Source organism: Pinus tabuliformis, chromosome 7 (assembly GCF_031772625.1).
Source record: "Pinus tabuliformis cultivar Carrire ecotype Pingquan chromosome 7, CPIR1, whole genome shotgun sequence".
Taxonomy (NCBI): domain Eukaryota; kingdom Viridiplantae; phylum Streptophyta; class Pinopsida; order Pinales; family Pinaceae; genus Pinus; species Pinus tabuliformis.
In genome coordinates this window covers 104,761,750-104,780,285 of record NC_142293.1, presented here as the reverse complement: position 1 = coordinate 104,780,285, position 18,536 = coordinate 104,761,750, and the positions used below count along the sequence as shown (strand labels likewise).

The 18,536-nt window shown below is 37.3% G+C and overlaps 1 protein-coding gene across 3 annotated transcripts; it reads left to right on the top strand.

The window, feature by feature from the left end:
- Positions 1–378: 378 nt before the first annotated feature.
- Positions 379–13,046, top strand: LOC149245505 (ran-binding protein 1 homolog c-like). Of its 3 annotated transcripts, XM_089457784.1 has the most exons (5): positions 379–725; positions 1,849–2,000; positions 2,158–2,283; positions 12,557–12,649; positions 12,822–13,046. In XM_089457784.1, exons 1-4 carry the CDS (start codon positions 550–552, stop codon positions 12,622–12,624), a joined length of 522 nt encoding a protein of 173 aa, XP_089313910.1. In that variant the 5' UTR covers positions 379–549; the 3' UTR covers positions 12,625–12,649; positions 12,822–13,046. The 3 variants fall into 3 exon arrangements, with proteins under 3 accessions (XP_089313910.1, XP_089313912.1, XP_089313911.1); XM_089457786.1 differs by lacking the exon at positions 12,557–12,649 and having other exon boundaries at positions 12,822–13,044; XM_089457785.1 differs by lacking the exons at positions 12,557–12,649; positions 12,822–13,046 and adding an exon at positions 12,377–12,458.
- The last annotated feature ends 5,490 nt before the right edge of the window (positions 13,047–18,536 follow it).

The window sequence follows — 18,536 nt, the reverse complement described above, 5'->3', positions numbered from 1 at the left end:
ATTTCTAATTACTTTTCCATATTTATCTCATTTACAAACCCCTCAACCCCATCCCATTATTATTACAATAAACACAATAATATATCACCGAGGAAAGAGTTCAAAATTGCGAAAACAAAAAATGCACAACAACCTCTGGTCCCAACATGACAACATGAATGAAGTAGGCCTCTCATGTTGGAGATGATTTAGGGGTTATTCCATGGCCTTCTCTCCCTTTGAAAGCCCCCAACCATCCCTGTAATAATTTATTATATTATCTTTAACGATGCTACTTTTACTCTCAATCTTTAACAGCTACCGGCCTTCCCTCTTCAAAACCCTTATATAGAGTGTTTTCTCTCCATCGACCTCAAAAACCCTTATATAGGAGTTTTCTCTCCGTCAACCTCTTTGCCCTTTGCCTTCGAAGCATTTTTGCACAGTTAAATCCTTTGTCCAAAATCCTCGGGGTTTCGCATTCGTGTCTGATATTGGGCGAGTTTCTGGCATATTTTGGATCCATCGATTTCATTCGAGCCCTCCCTCTGTGCACTATCTGGTATTGGGATGGCTGGAACTCAGGAGGTTCCTGTTCTTACACGGGCAGTAGATGACGATTCGAGAGAGAACGAGGATGATGCCGGAAAGGAAGAGGACACTGGAGCTCAGGTTGCACCCATTGTTAAGCTTGAGGAGGTTACTGTCACCACGGGCGAAGAAGAGGAGGATGTCCTTCTTGACATGTAAATTTCTTAATCCATGGCTATTTCATGATTTTGTTTTCTCAGTTGAAAGTTGTTTTCATGGCCTCTTCGGTGGCCCTTTTCCTGTGCACATAAATGGGACCTTGACTATAAGGAAGATGCATTTGGGCAGTTATTTACTTCTAATTTTTCTCCTTTTTAGTAAGATCTGTTTTTATCGGGTTCTCGATGTTTTGTTTGCCTGTTGATGATGATCAGATTTGTCATTTCAACGGGGTGCTGAAGAAACTCTATGGTAGATGCATTTAGCGGGCTATGGTTTGTTTTATCGGGTAATTAGGGTTTTTCTTTTCTGTGTATTTTGTGAGTTTCTTGTTGTTTTGATGTCCCATTGATATTTTGATCAGCATTTTTTGATCTCATTATGGTCTGTAATAATTGTTTTCCTATGTTGATAGGCTGCCGATGAAGATTTTTTCGGGGATGCATTTGATGGTTTATTTGTTATCATTGGGGGTTTTGTATTTTGACGAGTCTTTTTATATTTTGTTGAACTATAGGCCATCCTTTTTTCAATGTCTTTGAAGAATCTATGATGGTTTCTCTATTATTCTGGTTTAGTGGGGGGTGTGATGGTCATTTGTTATTGTTAAGCATACGGGGTTTCGTATTTTTTGGTTTTTGGATTAGCCATTGAATACTGAATTGGGCCTATTTGATAATCTGTCTTTTGGTTATTGGCATTAGGGTGATTTGTCTTTTTATGTTGTGAGGTGGTATGATTCAGGCATATGTCTGTTTTGGTCTTCTGTCAACTGTTTTCGTTGACTTTCTATGATGTTTTGAACAGGCTGTTGATCATTTCTGTACTTTATGGGGATGTATGGGATTAGCATTCTTTTGTTATTAAATAGTTGATGATTTGTATTCTTACATGTTTGATGTTATTATTGAGCTTTTTTGTGGGATCCTTTTCGGTAATGTTAAGGAATATCTCCTGTGTTTTTAATAGGTCGTTGGTAATTTATCTTTGAATGCATTTGATATGGTGGGATATTGCGGACGTTACTTCTAATGGATGCCATGGGCTCTTAAAATGATCCTAATGCAGTTTCATTGTTTATTAATATTCCCATTCTTTTTTATATGTTTGACCCTGCAGGAAGGCGAAGCTGTACAGGTTTGACAAGGATGGGAATCAATGGAAGGAGCGTGGTGTAGGAACAGTAAAGTTTCTTAAGCACAAGGATACTACAAAGGTTCGGCTGGTCATGAGGCAATCCAAGACATTGAAAATATGTGCAAACCATTTAAGTATGTAAATTTGTTTGTTTGTTTTTTTTTTGTGAAATTTCCCCCCTGAGATTGTAATAGCTTATCTTACGTCCAAGTTTTAAGAGGCTTTCTGTGCCGAGAATTTGTGTTGATCCTTATTATCTGGATTATATTGTTTTTTTTTTTTGCCTTGCAGTTCATTCCCCAATGTCACTTCAGGAGCACGCAGGTAGTGATAAAACTTGGGTCTGGCATGCAACTGATTTCTCAGATGGGGAACTGAAGGAAGAACTCTTCTGCATTCGTCTTGGCTCTGTAGACAGTGAGCACTGTTCTTAGACTCTTCTAATCCTTGTTATGATCTTTTCTTTCTGTCTTGTATTTTTCTTTGATAAAATCAATGTTTGAGTACCTATATTCTTGGATCATTTCATTGAAGGGTTGATTTTGCATATGTTCTTAGGATGCTTTTGTGCAGATTATAGTGGGTTGGTAAGGGATCCCCCTCCCCAAACACCCTATCAGCATAGTTAAGACTTGAGTTTAGGGTGGCTTTAATTATCTCTGGTAATAGCAAATGATACGGAGGATTGTGCATAACCCACCCCCTTTTTGATTCCAATAAGCAGAGGTGGTCACTATGGTAATCCGATTTCAATTTGTAGTTAGAAAATGGGGTCACAACTTTCCATATTTTTTGTTTTGTTTTGTCTTTTTACATCAAACAATAGTATATTTATTAGAACCATAGTCAACTAAACAAACAGGAAACAATTTATTTGACAGGTGGAAGAAGTGATAGGCTTAGAGCAATTGAATTGTAGGCCATGCTTCTTGACAAATTGATGAAAAGATGTCTCCTTACTTGAGATTTAGGTTGGCACCATGGCACCATCCTGTCCATCATTATACACTAATCTTGTCATTATCTTCTTCACTGTGAATGACTGGCCTGTTCCCTGCAAATAGATCTGGGCATAGAGGAGCCAATCCAAGAACAGTAATCTCTAGCACAAGACAATATTAATGATCTAAATACCTAGTCCTGAAGCTTGAGTTTGATTTTTCTCTACTGGTTCTGAATCTCTGATTGAGAATCTCCCACTCGTCATTATCAAACCTTCTCCTTCATCATTGGCATCAGCTGCACTGCTGAGGTACTTTGGTTGGTTGTCATTGGACTTGAGAGCTTGAAGTTTCAAATGATTATAGTAACAGACAGCCAGAAAAGCCAGTCCACACCCACTCAAGTTTATGACTGTAACCTTTTCATTTATTACAGACAAAGATTATGTTATGAGCAGCCAGTCCTTGACAAGACCAGCAACATTCATAGTCAAGGCTGAAGTCTTTCCTATCAGAAGAAACACTGCAAGATTAAGAGCCAAGGCACAAGCAGAAATGTCATGTAATCCAAATCAAAGGAAGAGACCCTGATTATCAGAAATGGGTATTCTACTAAGGCCCAGGGGGTGCTGAGAAAAACAAGGCAACAAGGAGCAACAAAGATGTGATGGGATTCAACTTAATCCCTTTTGATGTTCGTGGAATTTGTATGAGAACCAATTGGGTAGTCTCACATGCAACTGCACTTAACTGTAGAATCACCTCCCATGCATTCATCTTGGCCTCCCCATAAGCTGAAATAGTAACTCCAATGGATATGGCCAACATATTGGCCTCGGGCTCACCATTATAAGCTTCTTTCTTCAGGGAAACCACAATCAAATACACAGCAATGGGAATTAGAGCTTTCAGCATTTGAAATAATGATACTGAGAGGAAAACATAGGCAGAATTTGAAAACCAGAGACCCAAAGAATACACTTATCAATACTATGGGTTCAACGAGCTTGAAGACTCTTACAATAGCAACAGCCAGTGTTGAGTAGAAGCCCATGTGAATCATGGTGGGATTGATCACACTAAAGTTTTCAAGCAATGGCAACTCCAATGGATATGGCTAACATATTGGCCATGGCCTCACCTTTATAAGATTCTTTCTTCAGGGGAACTGCAATCGAATGCATATCAAATGGGCACAAGAGCTTTCAACATTTGAATATCGATACTTTGAGAGACATGCACCAAGGGCTGCATCATTTAGGATTTGTACTCAGTTTAGGTGTCATATTCAAGGGGAAGTTGTTATGCTTTCCACCACTTCATAGATTGTTAGAGTGATGAAACAAAAGAGGCTCCCTCTTGAGGCTAGATTATGTCATTCATATCAGCTGTGTTGTTGATGTCCTAGCTCAGCCAAGTCTTGCCAAAACTCTGTTGAGGTTCAAAATTTATTATAAACTGAAATGTCTTCACAAGAATTGACCTCATAAAATGCCATAATCACAAGATATGCCATACATGGCTGTGATTATGGCTCGCAAGACCCTTAGACTTTGAGCAATGAGGCTCACAACATCACTTATGATTATGCACTCTACAATTCTGTGACCAGCTGAATGTCAAGCAATTGAACCGCGATTTAAATCCTATTTTGTCAGCAATAAGTACTATACTTTGTCTTTATTTAGTGTAGAGAACCAAGCACTTATTCTGCTCATCTATAGAAGGGACAATGGTTGTTTGCCTATGAGGTATAAGGAAATCCTATCAGATGTTTTGTATTTTCGTATGGAATTGAATCATACTCCTGCACACTGTAACATTCATATATATCAACCTGTAGAGGCTTTAATAACACCTGGTATTCTGGTTAGTGATTTTATTGGACCTCATGTGCATATCCTACATGCACAGGATGGACTATTCATATGTTACAGGGTATTATTCTTATTATTTAGGGTGCACATCTTCAGGTGCTCAAGAACGATTACTAGAACAGTCAGTTAATTCTGCAATTTAAAGGATGAAAAAGGAGGTTATAGGAGTCTAGTTTTGGTTCTCATCCACAATGTCACACTAGTCTGCCTGGGCATGGTTCTCATGGTTTAATAGTGACTTGAGGAGTCATAATACCACAGATCACTAAACACGAACAACTAAGGTAGCCCAAGGACAATAGCCATCTTTACACATTAATTAACAGGTCTTACATTAATTATCCTAGGGGGTTTTAATACTTCCAAATGCTTAAAAAACAGTTAGCAGAGCATTCACATTACACATTCCAGCAATCTTTTCTATAAACCAACCAAATGCAGTCAGGAGAGCCCTCCTTTTAAACTATACAACCTTATTGTTAGTATGATCAACCTTATTTTAAATATAGTGTGACAAACCGTATGTGACAGGCAGGTGGAAAACTTTTCTCGCAATTGACTAAGCGACGTCCTGCGAGCCAGACTTGAGACGGAAACCCTCGTCAGAAGTATATGCTTGGCTCTTTTCCAAACAAATGAAGAGTCAATGAGGTTTTGTGTAATCACTTCTGGTATCGTATTGGGTTAACCCACCCCCTTTTTTATTCCAATAAGCAGAGGTGGTCACTATGGTAATCCGATTTCAATTTGTAGTTAGAAAATGGGGTCACAACTTTACATATTTTATGTTTTGTTTTGTCTATTTACATCAAACAATAGTATATTTATTAGAACCATAGTCAACTAAACAAACATGAAACAATTTATTTGACAGGTGGAAGAAGTGATAGGCTTAGAGCAATTGAATTGTAGGCCATGCTTCTTGACAAATTGATGAACAGATGTCTCCTTACTCTAGATTTAGGTTGGCACCATGGCACCATCCTGTCCATCATTATACACTAATCTTGTCATTATCTTCTTCACTATGAATGACTGGCCTGTTCCCTGCAAATAGCACCAATTCACTCTCTACCCATAGCTTGTAGTTGGGAACATCTACCTAGGACAATATCAAATTCACTCTCTACCCATAGCTATGGGTAGAGACCACATCGCTAGACAAAAGCAACAATTGTAATACAAATGTATGTGGTGTTTCTATTTGAGATAACAAAACACTAGAGAATCCCAAGAGTTTTCAATCAAGCCAACTCAAATCATTAGTAGGAGATTCATCCTCCAAGACCCAATGAAAGACTAGATCAACCTTATCAAATAAAATTGGATCTAGATCCTTTGCCTGCAATTGTTTTGTGAGCATCCAAATGTTGTAGTTGATGAAGACCAACTTCCCCAGTTGCTCATGCTTCAACATACTGCACTTTTTGCTCATATCCCTGTGCAAAACCCATTTTTTATAACAAACAACAAACCCCTTCAACGTCATTTGCATATAGGATTTTATATCAGCTGGGGAGAGAACTATGTTTTTGTCTTTTATAACAATCTCAAGATCACTCTCCATGAATTCAAAGACAATATGTAAATTATGTTTGTGTGGATATGCATCTATTAGTTGAATTATACTTGGATGCAAAAGCTCCTTCAATAATTTGATTTCTCTTAAAGCAGTTACATTAACACTTTCTTTGGCTTTACTCAGATGGATTTTCTTTACTGCCACAGTTTTGTTTGTCACAGTCTTTCAAAACAGTTTTAATCCAGAACTGGTTGTCTTTTTTTCTAGTTCTTGATATTTGTATGGGTTCCATAGGGTGGCAAGGCCTCTTGAGTCCCCTCTCGCACTGACTATTGCACCTTTGCTGCTGGCCCAACAAATTTGCTTGGCTTTTTCAAATTCATTTGCATCCATCTTTGTTTCATGAAGGAATAAAATGCCTGCTTTCTCAGTCCTTATTATATCCTTTACTGCCAGGGTTTTGATGGTGTTCCCCAAACCTCTTATATTCGAAGAAATTATTTTCATTGAGAGGTGCACAGAGATGCTTCCTTCTCCTTGTCCCTGTATTTCATTGATTCCTTTCTGGCATTCTGCTGGTTTTTTGTGTTGCTGTTATAATGTTTTCTGCTTGCCTAATATTTTCTCAATGGTAGTGGCGTCATCTCTTTTCCCTTGTGAGGTTTTCTTCCCATTTTTTTGAATCCCTTTTCAACATGCTCAAGATGTTCCCCATCAGCCCAGGAGTCTGATTTCTTCTACTTGCAGGAGGCGTTGATGTTCCTATTAGGATGAGGAACAGGAGACCCTTCGTTGTTAAGAGGTTCAACTAGCGAGGTCTTCTCAATGAGAGATGAGTTAGCAGGGTCATGGGGTGAGGGGGCTGTGTTGTCCACTGAAGGTTTTTCTTTTTTATTGGAGAGGAAGATATGACAGGAGAGGTGTAAAGACTAACTAAATCAGCAGGAGGGTCATCTGCTTCAGGGCAAACAGATTCTGTTGTTTGGTTACCATGTCAGGAAGGGTAGTGAAAGGGTCAAAAGGGTTAGAAGGAGTGGTAGTTACAACCTCTTTCCTGAACGAAGATCCAGCTTTGACATGCCTTGCACATGTTTTCTTAGGGACATGACATTCTCCCGAGGGACTTACAACAGAGGTTTTGGACTTGCAATCATTGGCAAAGCGACCATATTCGTGACAAAGCTTGCACTTGTAATGGATCTGTTGATAATCCAGAGTCTGCTCATGGATTCAGTCTCCATTTTTGAGGATTATTTTCTCTGGAAGAGCTTGTTCTAGATCAACTTCAACACAAATACAAGGACAAACATATTGTTTATGCTTCAGTTCAGAACTATCTAGAAACTTTCCAAGAGAGTTTCCTATGTAGATGGGGCTGTCAGTCTCCCAGCAAGGAAGAGGAAGACAAGGAAGTCAGACCCAGATAGGGTAAGGGTTGTGACTCGAATTTTTTCTGAAGGAAGCTCCGTGGTAGGAGCATTATCAGCTTTCTTTACAAATTTTGAGGAGAGGGAGGAACTGGTTTTGACTTTTTACCCCAACCACTAATTAAGGTGCTGAAAGCTGAGTCTGCTTGGAAACCTCCAGAACCCGATGATATTTCTTCTAACGTTGTTGGGTTATTCGATTGCGTATCTCGTACAAAGCGAGGAAGACAAGATTCGATTTTTTGAAGTGCGGGAGCAGTTGCAGAGCCCTTGGAGACAAAGCTTGAAAAAATTGAAATAGAGGCCTGTGTAGATAGTTAATCATTGAAATTTCTTAGTTTTATTGGCCGATTAGATGATTCGGCAGTGGACTGGATCTGTTTTTCCTTGTATTGTTGGTGAGATTTGTATATCTGGGAGAAGTGGTTGCTGATTTGGTGATTCAAGAAGAAATTGATAGATTTCTGAGTGTTTTGCCACAGAGATTGGGTAGATTAATCAGAAATCCATATTCATGTGTTTCACTGTTGATTTTGTGTAGATTTATCAAAATCTGTGGGATTTTTGACTGTTTAAGAGCAGATTTTTGGAAATGTTTGTGTTTTGTTCTTGTTTGAGGGCAATTTTTTCACAAATCTATGTGATACGTGGCTGCCTACTGGTGATGAGAGCCCATATACAATGGTTTGTCCTCAAGATTGTAGAGTGAGGGAGGGAGGAAAGTCTATTTTGAATTTTCAGCATTTTACTATGTTTCAGTGTCTATTTCTGCATTTATGACCTGTATCACTGGCCTTTTTACCCAACATCATGTTGTAAGGTAGCCATGGAATTTTTGGCAAATGCTACATGCATGTGTAAGCAACATATGTTTGTCATATTTGAGTAGAGGTGCTTGGTTGATATTGTCCTAGGTAGATGTTCCCAACTGCAAATAGCACCAATTCCATTTCCTGAGGCATCACATTCCAAAATAAAGGTTTTTGTGAATTTTGGCATAGCTAAGGCCAGTGCTTGGCACATTACCTCTTTAAGATGTTCAAAGGACTTCATTGCTTCTGGAGTCCATGAAAATGCATCTTTCTTCAATAATGTTGTTACAAGTGCTTCTATTCTCCCATAATTCTTAACAAACCTGCAATAATACCCTGTCAACCCGAGAAATTCTCGAAAGCTTGAGTTTGATTTTTCTCTACTGATTCTGAATCTCTGATTGAGAATCTCCCACTCGTCATTATCAAACCTTCTCCTTCATCATTGGCATCAGCTGCACTGCTGAGGTACTTTGGTTGGTTGTCATTGGACTTGAGAGCTTGAAGTTTCAAATGATTATAGTAACAGACAGCCAGAAAAGCCAGTCCACACCCACTCAAGTTTATGACTGTAACCTTTTCATTTATTACAGACAAAGATTATGTTATGAGCAGCCAGTCCTTGACAAGACCAGCAACATTCATAGTCAAGGCTGAAGTCTTTCCTATCAGAAGAAACACTGCAAGATTAAGAACCAAGGCACAAGCAGAAATGTCATGTAATCCAAATCAAAGGAAGAGACCCTGATTATCAGAAATGGGTATTCTACTAAGGCCCAGGGGGTGCTGAGAAAAACAAGGCAACAAGGAGCAACAAAGATGTGATGGGATTCAACTTAATCCCTTTTGATGTTCGTGGAATTTGTGTGAGAACCAATTGGGTAGTCTCACATGCAACTGCACTTAACTGGAGAATCACCTCCCATGCATTCATCTTGGCCTCCCCATAAGCTGAAATAGTAACTCCAATGGATATGGCCAACATATTGGCCTCGGGCTCACCTTTATAAGCTTCTTTCTTCAGGGAAACCACAATCAAATACACAGCAATGGGAATTAGAGCTTTCAGCATTTGAAATAATGATACTGAGAGGAAAACATAGGCAGAATTTGAAAACCAGAGACCCAAAGAATACACTTATCAATACTATGGGTTCAATGAGCTTGAGGACTCTTACAATAGCAACAGCCAGTGTTGAGTAGAAGCCCATGTGAATCATGGTGGGACTGATCACACTAAAGTTGTCAAGCAATGGCAACTCCAATGGATATGGCTAACATATTGGCCATGGCCTCACCTTTATAAGATTCTTTCTTCAGGGGAACTGCAATCAAATGCATATCAAATGGGCACAAGAGCTTTCAACATTTGAAATATCGATACTTTGAGAGACATGCACCAAGGGCTGCATCATTTAGGATTTGTACTCAGTTTAGGTGTCATATTCAAGGGGAAGTTGTTATGCTTTCCACCACTTCATAGATTGTTAGAGTGATGAAACAAAAGAGGTTCCCTCTTGAGGCTAGATTATGTCATTCATATCAGCTGTGTTGTTGATGTCCTAGCTCAGCCAAGTCTTGCCAAAACTCTGTTGAGGTTCAAAATTTATTATAAACCAAAATGTCTTCACAAGAATTGACCTCATAAAATGCCATAATCACAAGATATGCCATACATGGCTGTGATTATGGCTCGCAAGACCCTTAGACTTTGAGCAATGAGGCTCGCAACATCACTTATGATTATGCACTCTACAATTCTGTGACCAGCTGAATGTCAAGCAATTGAACCGCGATTTAAATCCTATTTTGTCAGCAATAAGTACTATACTTTGTCTTTATTTAGTGTAGAGAACCAAGCACTTATTCTGCTCATCTATAGAAGGGACAATGGTTGTTTGCCTATGAGGTATAAGGAAATCCTATCAGATGTTTTGTATTTTCGTATGGAATTGAATCATACTCCTGCACACTGTAACATTCATATATATCAACCTGTAGAGGCTTTAATAACACCTGGTATTCTGGTTAGTGATTTTATTGGACCTCATGTGCATATCCTACATGCACAGGATGGACTATTAATATGTTACAGGGTATTATTCTTATTATTTAGGGTGCACATCTTCAGGTGCTCAAGAACGATTACTAGAACAGTCAGTTAATTCTGCAATTTAAAGGATGAAAAAGGAGGTTATAGGAGTCTAGTTTTGGTTCTCATCCACAATGTCACACTAGTCTGCCTGGGCATGGTTCTCATGGTTTAATAGTGACTTGAGGAGTCATAATACCACAGATCACTAAACATGAACAGCTAAGGTAGCCCAAGGACAATAGCCATCTTTACACATTAATTAACAGGTCTTACATTAATTATCCTAGGGGGTTTTAATACTTCCAAATGCTTAAAAACAGTTAGCAGAGCATTCACATTACACATTCCAGCAATATTTTCTATAAACCAACCAAATGCAGTCAGGAGAGCCCTCCTTTAAACTATACAACCTTATTGTTAGTATGATCAACCTTATTTTAATATATAGTGTGACAAACCGTATGTGACAGGCAGGTGGAAAACTTTTCTCGCAATTGACTAAGCGACGTCCTGCGAGCCAGACTTGAGACGGAAACCCTCGTCAGAAGTATATGCTTGGCTCTTTTCCAAACAAATGAAGAGTCAATGAGGTTTTGTGTAATCACTTCTGGTATCGTATTGGGTTATTGTTAGAAGCGATAATTGGATTCGGATTCTCATCGAGTGAGTTGTTCTGCTTTCTCAATTTGAGAGGGTTTGTTTGGAGGGAAAAACGAAAGAGGACATACAAGAATAGTGAGGGGAAAGATGCAGAGGAAGAGGATTGAGAACATCGCCAGCAGGCAGGCTACATTTTCCAAACGTAGGTGGATTGCTGAAGAAAGCTTACGAGCTCTCGGTGCTCTGCACTGCAGAAGTTGAACTTGTGATTTTCTCCCCAGCAGGAAAGCTCTATGAACTGTTTTTTAGTGCAAATCATACTATTTTGATTCTAATAATCATGGCTATGCAAACCTCATGAGATTCTTACTAATAACCCCGGTGGTGCAAGCCCTAGTAAGCTCGATGTTGAAAAACTTAGTGTAAAACCTCCAAATCGCTGGTTTTGTTGTAGTGCTTATTGGAGAGTATATAAAAAATTTCACACCTTTTTATGAGATATGGGAGGAAAACATGTTAAAGATTTTTAATAAATATAAAATTTCCAAAATGATGCTAGTTACGTGTGATTCTTTTTTCATTATTTGTGATTATGAAAAATGAAACTCAATGTTTTTTCATTAGTGCACACATATTTCATTATATAATTGCATATAGAAAAATCATTCCAGAGCCGATAACAATAAAAGTGAAGAATTTATGGTCCAACGTTATATTTAAGGGAGATGTTTAAGGATGATGTTTGAATTTTGTTTTTCATTTTAAGACATTTGGAGCAAATATTAGGAAGGACTTTGAGAAAGGATTGTCCTTGATTTTCGAAAATGGAGTTGTTCCTTTCCAGCCATATGCCCCAAGTGACCATCAAAGGGAGAGCTCATATGTTTTTTGGATGTTTTCTTTATAGCCATTTTTTTACACATATCCATAGAGTCCCCATGCCATTGATGTGAATTACTTGTTCGGTTTTTTTTAACCAAAATTTTTAACCAAACAAGAAAAATTAAAAAAATGCCTCAAGATCAAAGACTGAAACAAAGACCTATTGACATACCTTTTAAAGTATGGAAAGAACTTGTAAAATCATATGAGAAGTTGGATGCACAAAGAAAAGCCGACAATGAGAGCATTCAGGTATTGAATTTTTCATTAAACATTATTTAGAATGTATTAATACTTATAAGTATCTTAGACATGTATTTGTGTGAAAATAAATTGAATTGGTTTATGTTTAAGGACAAGGCATCCAAGGCGAGGTTAACCAAGACAAAAGTCACTCATCGTAGTGGCCAGAAAGGTTTAAAAGCACTGATAACAACCTTTGTAAGTATATTAAACATGTGATATTTTTTTAATAAATTTTGTACTAGAAGAAAGTCATTGTTATCTAATTTCTCCCTATTTATTGATTGATAGGAACTAAAATATGGAAGACCTCCAAATCATTTGGAAAAGGAGGTGCTGCAGCAAAAGAGATGGTTTGAATTTGTTGTTTGGATGGACTCTATGGTATGTAATCTTAGTTGGATTTCCAATATACTTTTAAACCATATTTTCATTTTATTTTTTAGTACTATTAGATATTATATCTTACCTCATTTTATGGTTAACATTGTATAACAAAAACATGCGTTGTGTTATGTAATTAATACTAACATGTAATATTGATTTTTTTTGTCAGAATGCTATAGGTAATGATTGCCAAGACGATGATCCAAATTATGTTCAACATATATCAGGAGATGATGAGGATGAGGATGAGGATGATGGTGGTGAAGGAGGAGATGATGATGATACTTGCGGTGTTGGTGATGATGTGGATCAGAGTAATGAGGATGGTCAAGATGATCATGAGGATGATCTTGGTGGTGGTAGCTAGGCATGCACATGCATTGTTTTTTATGAGAAATTATTGTGTAGAATGACATTGCTATGTTTAGATGGGTGTTGTGAATTTACCCTATATCAATAAGACATTTTGATTTTGTAATCATACGATGAGTTTGATTTATGTATGTTGTTAATTTATCGTAGAATAACGATATTCATGAAATATTTTGATTTGTTGATCATATTTGAATTTTACTTGTTTTGATTAAAAATAATACTGATTTTATTAGTATTATGTTGCTATTTTATACATGTTTTGAAAATTGTTAATGACACATTGTTATTTTTTTGGATGGATGTTGTCAATTTCTCTTAAATTTCTTTACAAATGATTTTGAATTGTGATATCTGCTTTAATGATATTTAGAAACTATCATATATTTCACTATGAATCTATAAAGGGGGTCATATATGTAAAGAAAAATATACTCTATATAAGAAGTCAAATGCGGATGTAACCATGGATGCAAAATTGAAAGTAAAATTGGATGTTAAACTAGGAATTAATACAAAATGCAAACAATTGACATACAAAGTGTTTTAAATTAGAAGTGAGAAATTGTGCAATAGTTGACACAAAGAAGGGAACAAAACATGGCATACAAAAGGATATCAAATTGGGCAAAAACAAGGACACATAAATGGGCACCAAATTAGATGCAAAAAAAGACAACAACTACATGTAAAATAAGATGCAAAGTTGAGCGTTAAAAAGAAGCAAAAAACGTTACAAATTAATATGCCAAATGATGATGCAAATAATGGCGTAAATTTGGGATGCAAACTTGGGTGCAAAAAAGGAAAAAAAAAAAGATGTAAGAAAAGACATAAAACAAGATGCAAAATGGGGCTGAAAAAAGGTGAAACCAAGGATGTCATATTGGATGTAAAAAATGATTCCTAATCACATGAAAATTTAGGCTCGAACTCAGACACAAAATTATATGCAAATGTGGACACAAAATGAGGCAAAAAAAGATGCAAATTTGGATGGTGAAAACGATGTAAAACTAGACACCAAAAAAATGCAAAATTGGATGAAAAAGTCGATGTAAATAATGGTGCAACATTCGACACAAGTAGACACAAAAAAATGGTGCAAAAATGGGCATAAAATAGCTTAAAATTGGATGCAAAACTTGGTGCAAAAACAAATACAAAAGTAGACGTAAAAAATGGCTCTAAATTGAATGTACCATTAGACACAAAATAAGATGCAAAGGTGGACACAACACATGACTCAACATAAGATGCAAATATAAATGCAAATTTGGATGCTCAAAATGATGTAACATTAGATGCAAGAGATGGTGTTAAAAATGATGCAAAATTGGATGAAACAAATGATGCAAAATATGGTGCAAAATGAGATGGGAAAAATGGAGACAAATCAAACGTAAATGTGGATGTAAAAAATGGTCCAAAAAAAGATGCAAAAATGGGCACAAAAATGGATGCAAAATTTGGTGCTAAATCAAATTCAACACATGGTGCAAAGATAGGCACCAAAGCTGGTGCAAAAATAGAAGCAAAAACTAGTGTAAGACTAGATACAAAACCTGGCGTAAGACTAGATGCAAAAACTGACACAAAATGGATGCATAAAAAGACGTTAAATTGGATTCAAAATACAGTGTAAACTTGATGCAAATGATGGTGCAAAAATGGAAGCAAAGAATGACACAAAATAGGAAGCAAAAGAGAATGAAAAATAGATGCAAAAAATGACACAAAACTAGAAGCAAAACCTGTCATAAAATAAGATGCAAACCTTGGTTCAAAATTTGACGCAAAAAATAATGCATAGTTTGGTGTAAAAAATGATGTAAAATCTAGCGTCAAAAAGGATGCAAAATCAGGTGCAAAAAAGGACGCTTTAAAAATTGTACAATAGAGCCAGATTTAGCGCCAGGTTGCTCATCACAATTACAAAAAAAATGCACTAAAATCTTGCGCTAAATCTGGCGCAAATCGCTGGTTTTGTTGTAGTGAACCCTCAAAGAAATCAAGGAACTCCAGGTATGAAGAATCAAATGTTGTTAACAATAAGAAAAAAGAGTATTATGTTATATCGGCCCTCTCCACTGCCTCTCCTCTGGAAACTTTGGGAAATTGGCTGATTGATAGTGGTGCCTCAAGGAACTTCAACGGATACAAGGAAGCAATCTCTAATCTGATAGAAAAGGAGGCAAACTTGGAGATCATGCTTGAATTAAGGTAACACTATTCAATTGAATCAAGATAACACTATTCATTTGCAAGAAGTATTATATGTACCTAATCTCAAGAAGAACCTGGTGTCCATTTCAGCAATGGAGGAAAAAGGATTCAAGGTGGCATTGATCGATGGAAAGGTACATGTTTCGAAAATAAATTTTAAAGATGATTTTACTCTTGGGTTTAGGGTTGACACTTTGTATCAATTTGGAGGAAGTCCAATGGGAGCCATGTCTTGTGACACATCTCTACAATATGAACTATGACACCAGAGGTTTTCCCATCTTCATTATAAGACCCTACCCGATGTGAGACAGATGGTTAAAATTATGCCTGAGTTCAATGTAGAGCATGAAGGTGTATGTTTGGGATGTGCCAAAGGAAAACTTACAAGGGGACCATTCCCCTCAAGTAATAGCAAAACCACAGATATATTGCAATTGATCCACTCCTACATATCTGGTATGATGCCCATAAACTCTTTAGGAGGATACTTATATTATCTCACCTTTACTAATAATTATTCTAGCAAGGCCTAGATCTACTTCTTGGAGAAGAAGGATGAAGTGTTCACCTGGTTCTAACACTTCAAAGCCTTGATAAAAAACCAATGCAATAATAAAATCAAGATATTGACGACAGATAATGGGGCCGAGTACGGATCTAATGAATTCCAATATTATTGCAGAGAAGCTGGCATTAAGAGGGAGACTACAATGCCATACACTCTTGAGCAGAATGGTGTGGCAAAAAGGAAGAATCGCTCTACTGTAGAAGCAGTTCATGCTATGATTCGATTAAGGCCTTCCGAAGTTCCTATGTGTTGAAGCTGCAAATACCATTGTGTATGTTCAAAACCAATGCCCTCATCAAGCATTGGACTCCAAGACTCTCGAACAAAATTTCACTCATAAGAAACCTGATGTCGCTCACTTTATAATTTTTGGAAGTTTCTTATATTTTCATTTGCCGAAAGAGAAAAGAAGCAAATTGGGCACATCTAGGAAGAAAGAAATCTTTGTCTAATCCAAAAATGGATCCTGGATAAACCTCTAAGTCTAAAAGACTTCATATAAGAGGTAAAAGGTGCCAAATGGCACACATCCTTTGTAAATCAAAGGAAAATGAAAGTCGCAGGCTGCTCTCAAAAATAGTCTCATTGCGGAGACCCCTTCATTCTGAATCCAACACAACTTGAATGGGTGAAAACAGACTTTAGACGAAGAAGTTATCACAGGAAGAAGTTTCCATTTATCCTTTGAAAAGGGTCAAGTTCCATTAAAAGTGGCCTAAAAGGCTATTTGAGGAAATCACATCGCATAGGGCAAAGGTGGAGGATCATGGAGATAAATGCTTTTACAAGCAAAACTTAATAAGGCAGTGGACCAATCGATAGTGCAGAACAGGGGCTTGTTATACATTCTGTTGATGCCCCGAAAATCGTTATATCAACATTGGGGGATAACCACTCGGTCCAGACCTTAATACAACTCCTTTTCCGTTTGGAATGGTGGCTCTGACTAGGGATAATGGGACCAATTTCCCAGTAATGGATAAACGAGATGAATGAATGATTGGTTTACTAATCTAATGATAGGCGAATAACTTAATTTATCAGCGAAATAAAAGAACTACTACTAATCCCGGGAACTATTGTACTTTAAAGTGTAGCGCTTAATGATCTATGTTTATAAACAGGCATGTAGATGACTCTATTTAATAAACATAGACTTTTATTCATTCAAGGATTACTTTGCTTAAATCGTTAAACAAAGGGATTAGCGCAATATTGCTACACTTATATATCATCGATACATATACGATTAAAAGAAAAGCATCCCATAAACATCCAATAATGGAGGGAATAAAGAAATGCTGTTAAAACGCATACAGATATTCGATAATAGCAAAGGCAATCAAATAACAATTCATATGAAAAGAATGAATTCAGACATAGATAATAGTACCATATGAGCTGCTAGTCACTCCCAATATCAATCGCTATTTGAGATTCTTCTTCCAATGCAGAAATACTTTCAAACAAAGACAGTAGTGCACATTTGCATAAAAGCTTCCTTGTCAAAATTAGAATTACTGGTCCAGTTTTATAAAAGAATATGGCTGAAGTACAGTAGTGCAACTTCAGTCTTAAAGTCAGGTACAAAACTTTACGACCCTTTCTAAAAACATGAAAGGGTCTATAAATACTTAATTAAGTTAACTATCTATGAAACTGAAATCCTATTTAATTGGTATCAATTGATTTTGATCATATTCTTCTCAGCAACCTGGCAGTCGGCGGCATGAATCATCAAGTAGGCTGTTTGCCTTTAAACCTGAGCTGACTTATCGCAAGCATTGGCTCCACTTCGGGCGGTCTGTTGAGGCGAGAGCTAAGCTGGGCGGCATAGGTGGCATCCTGGATATCGGGGATAATATACCCGATTGCATCTGTAAGGCATTTGAGGGCGGCTCTTTGACTGTGTGGTTTTACCAAGAAGAACCAATAGGTGTCCCATGTTAAACTGTTAATTCCAGCAATTAATCTCCCCTTTTCCTCTAGATCTGGATAACATGACTGCTCCAATGTTTTCATCGCTGTCAATTTTCCTGGAGTGCATTAGGAAATCATGTTTGACAAGTAGAGAGTATTATTAACCAATTCAACCAAATTGCTTGTAGTTGATTTGCACCTTGAAATTGCCCTCTCTGCTTTCATTAACTGGGACTGCCATTCTGTAAACAATATATCTTTATGTGACTCTAAAATTCTTGGTAAATTTGTCGCTTGTCCCTGATCAGTATCTTGCCAGTTAAGAAATGTAGCTATCGTTTCTTCAGCTTGATCCAATTCCGCTCTAGCCTTTTCTGTTTTTTCACTTATTGATGCCGTCAATTCGCATAGTGGTTCCGCCTGGGCGATTTGTTGACATAGAAGCTTGATTTGGGCTATTAATGTCGTATTTATCTGTAGTGCTTCTACTCTGAATTCAGTTATTTGTGGAACGCCCTTTGTCTTCTCAAGCTGTGCTGATAGTTGAGCAATCTGCTCATCTTTTGTTTTCAGCATTTGTTCATTTGCTGCCCTCAGTTGTGCCAAGGCTTCAGACAACTCTTTCTGCTTCTGGATTGCGCTGTGATCAATCCTTTGTTTCTCTGCCTACAATTGTTGAGTTAATTGATTATTTACTTGCTGTTGTGTCAACAATTGTTGTTCTGCCTGCTCCGCTTTCTGCTATGCTTCTGTTAGCTGTACCTGCAATAAAAAGATTTCCTGGTCTTTTGTTTT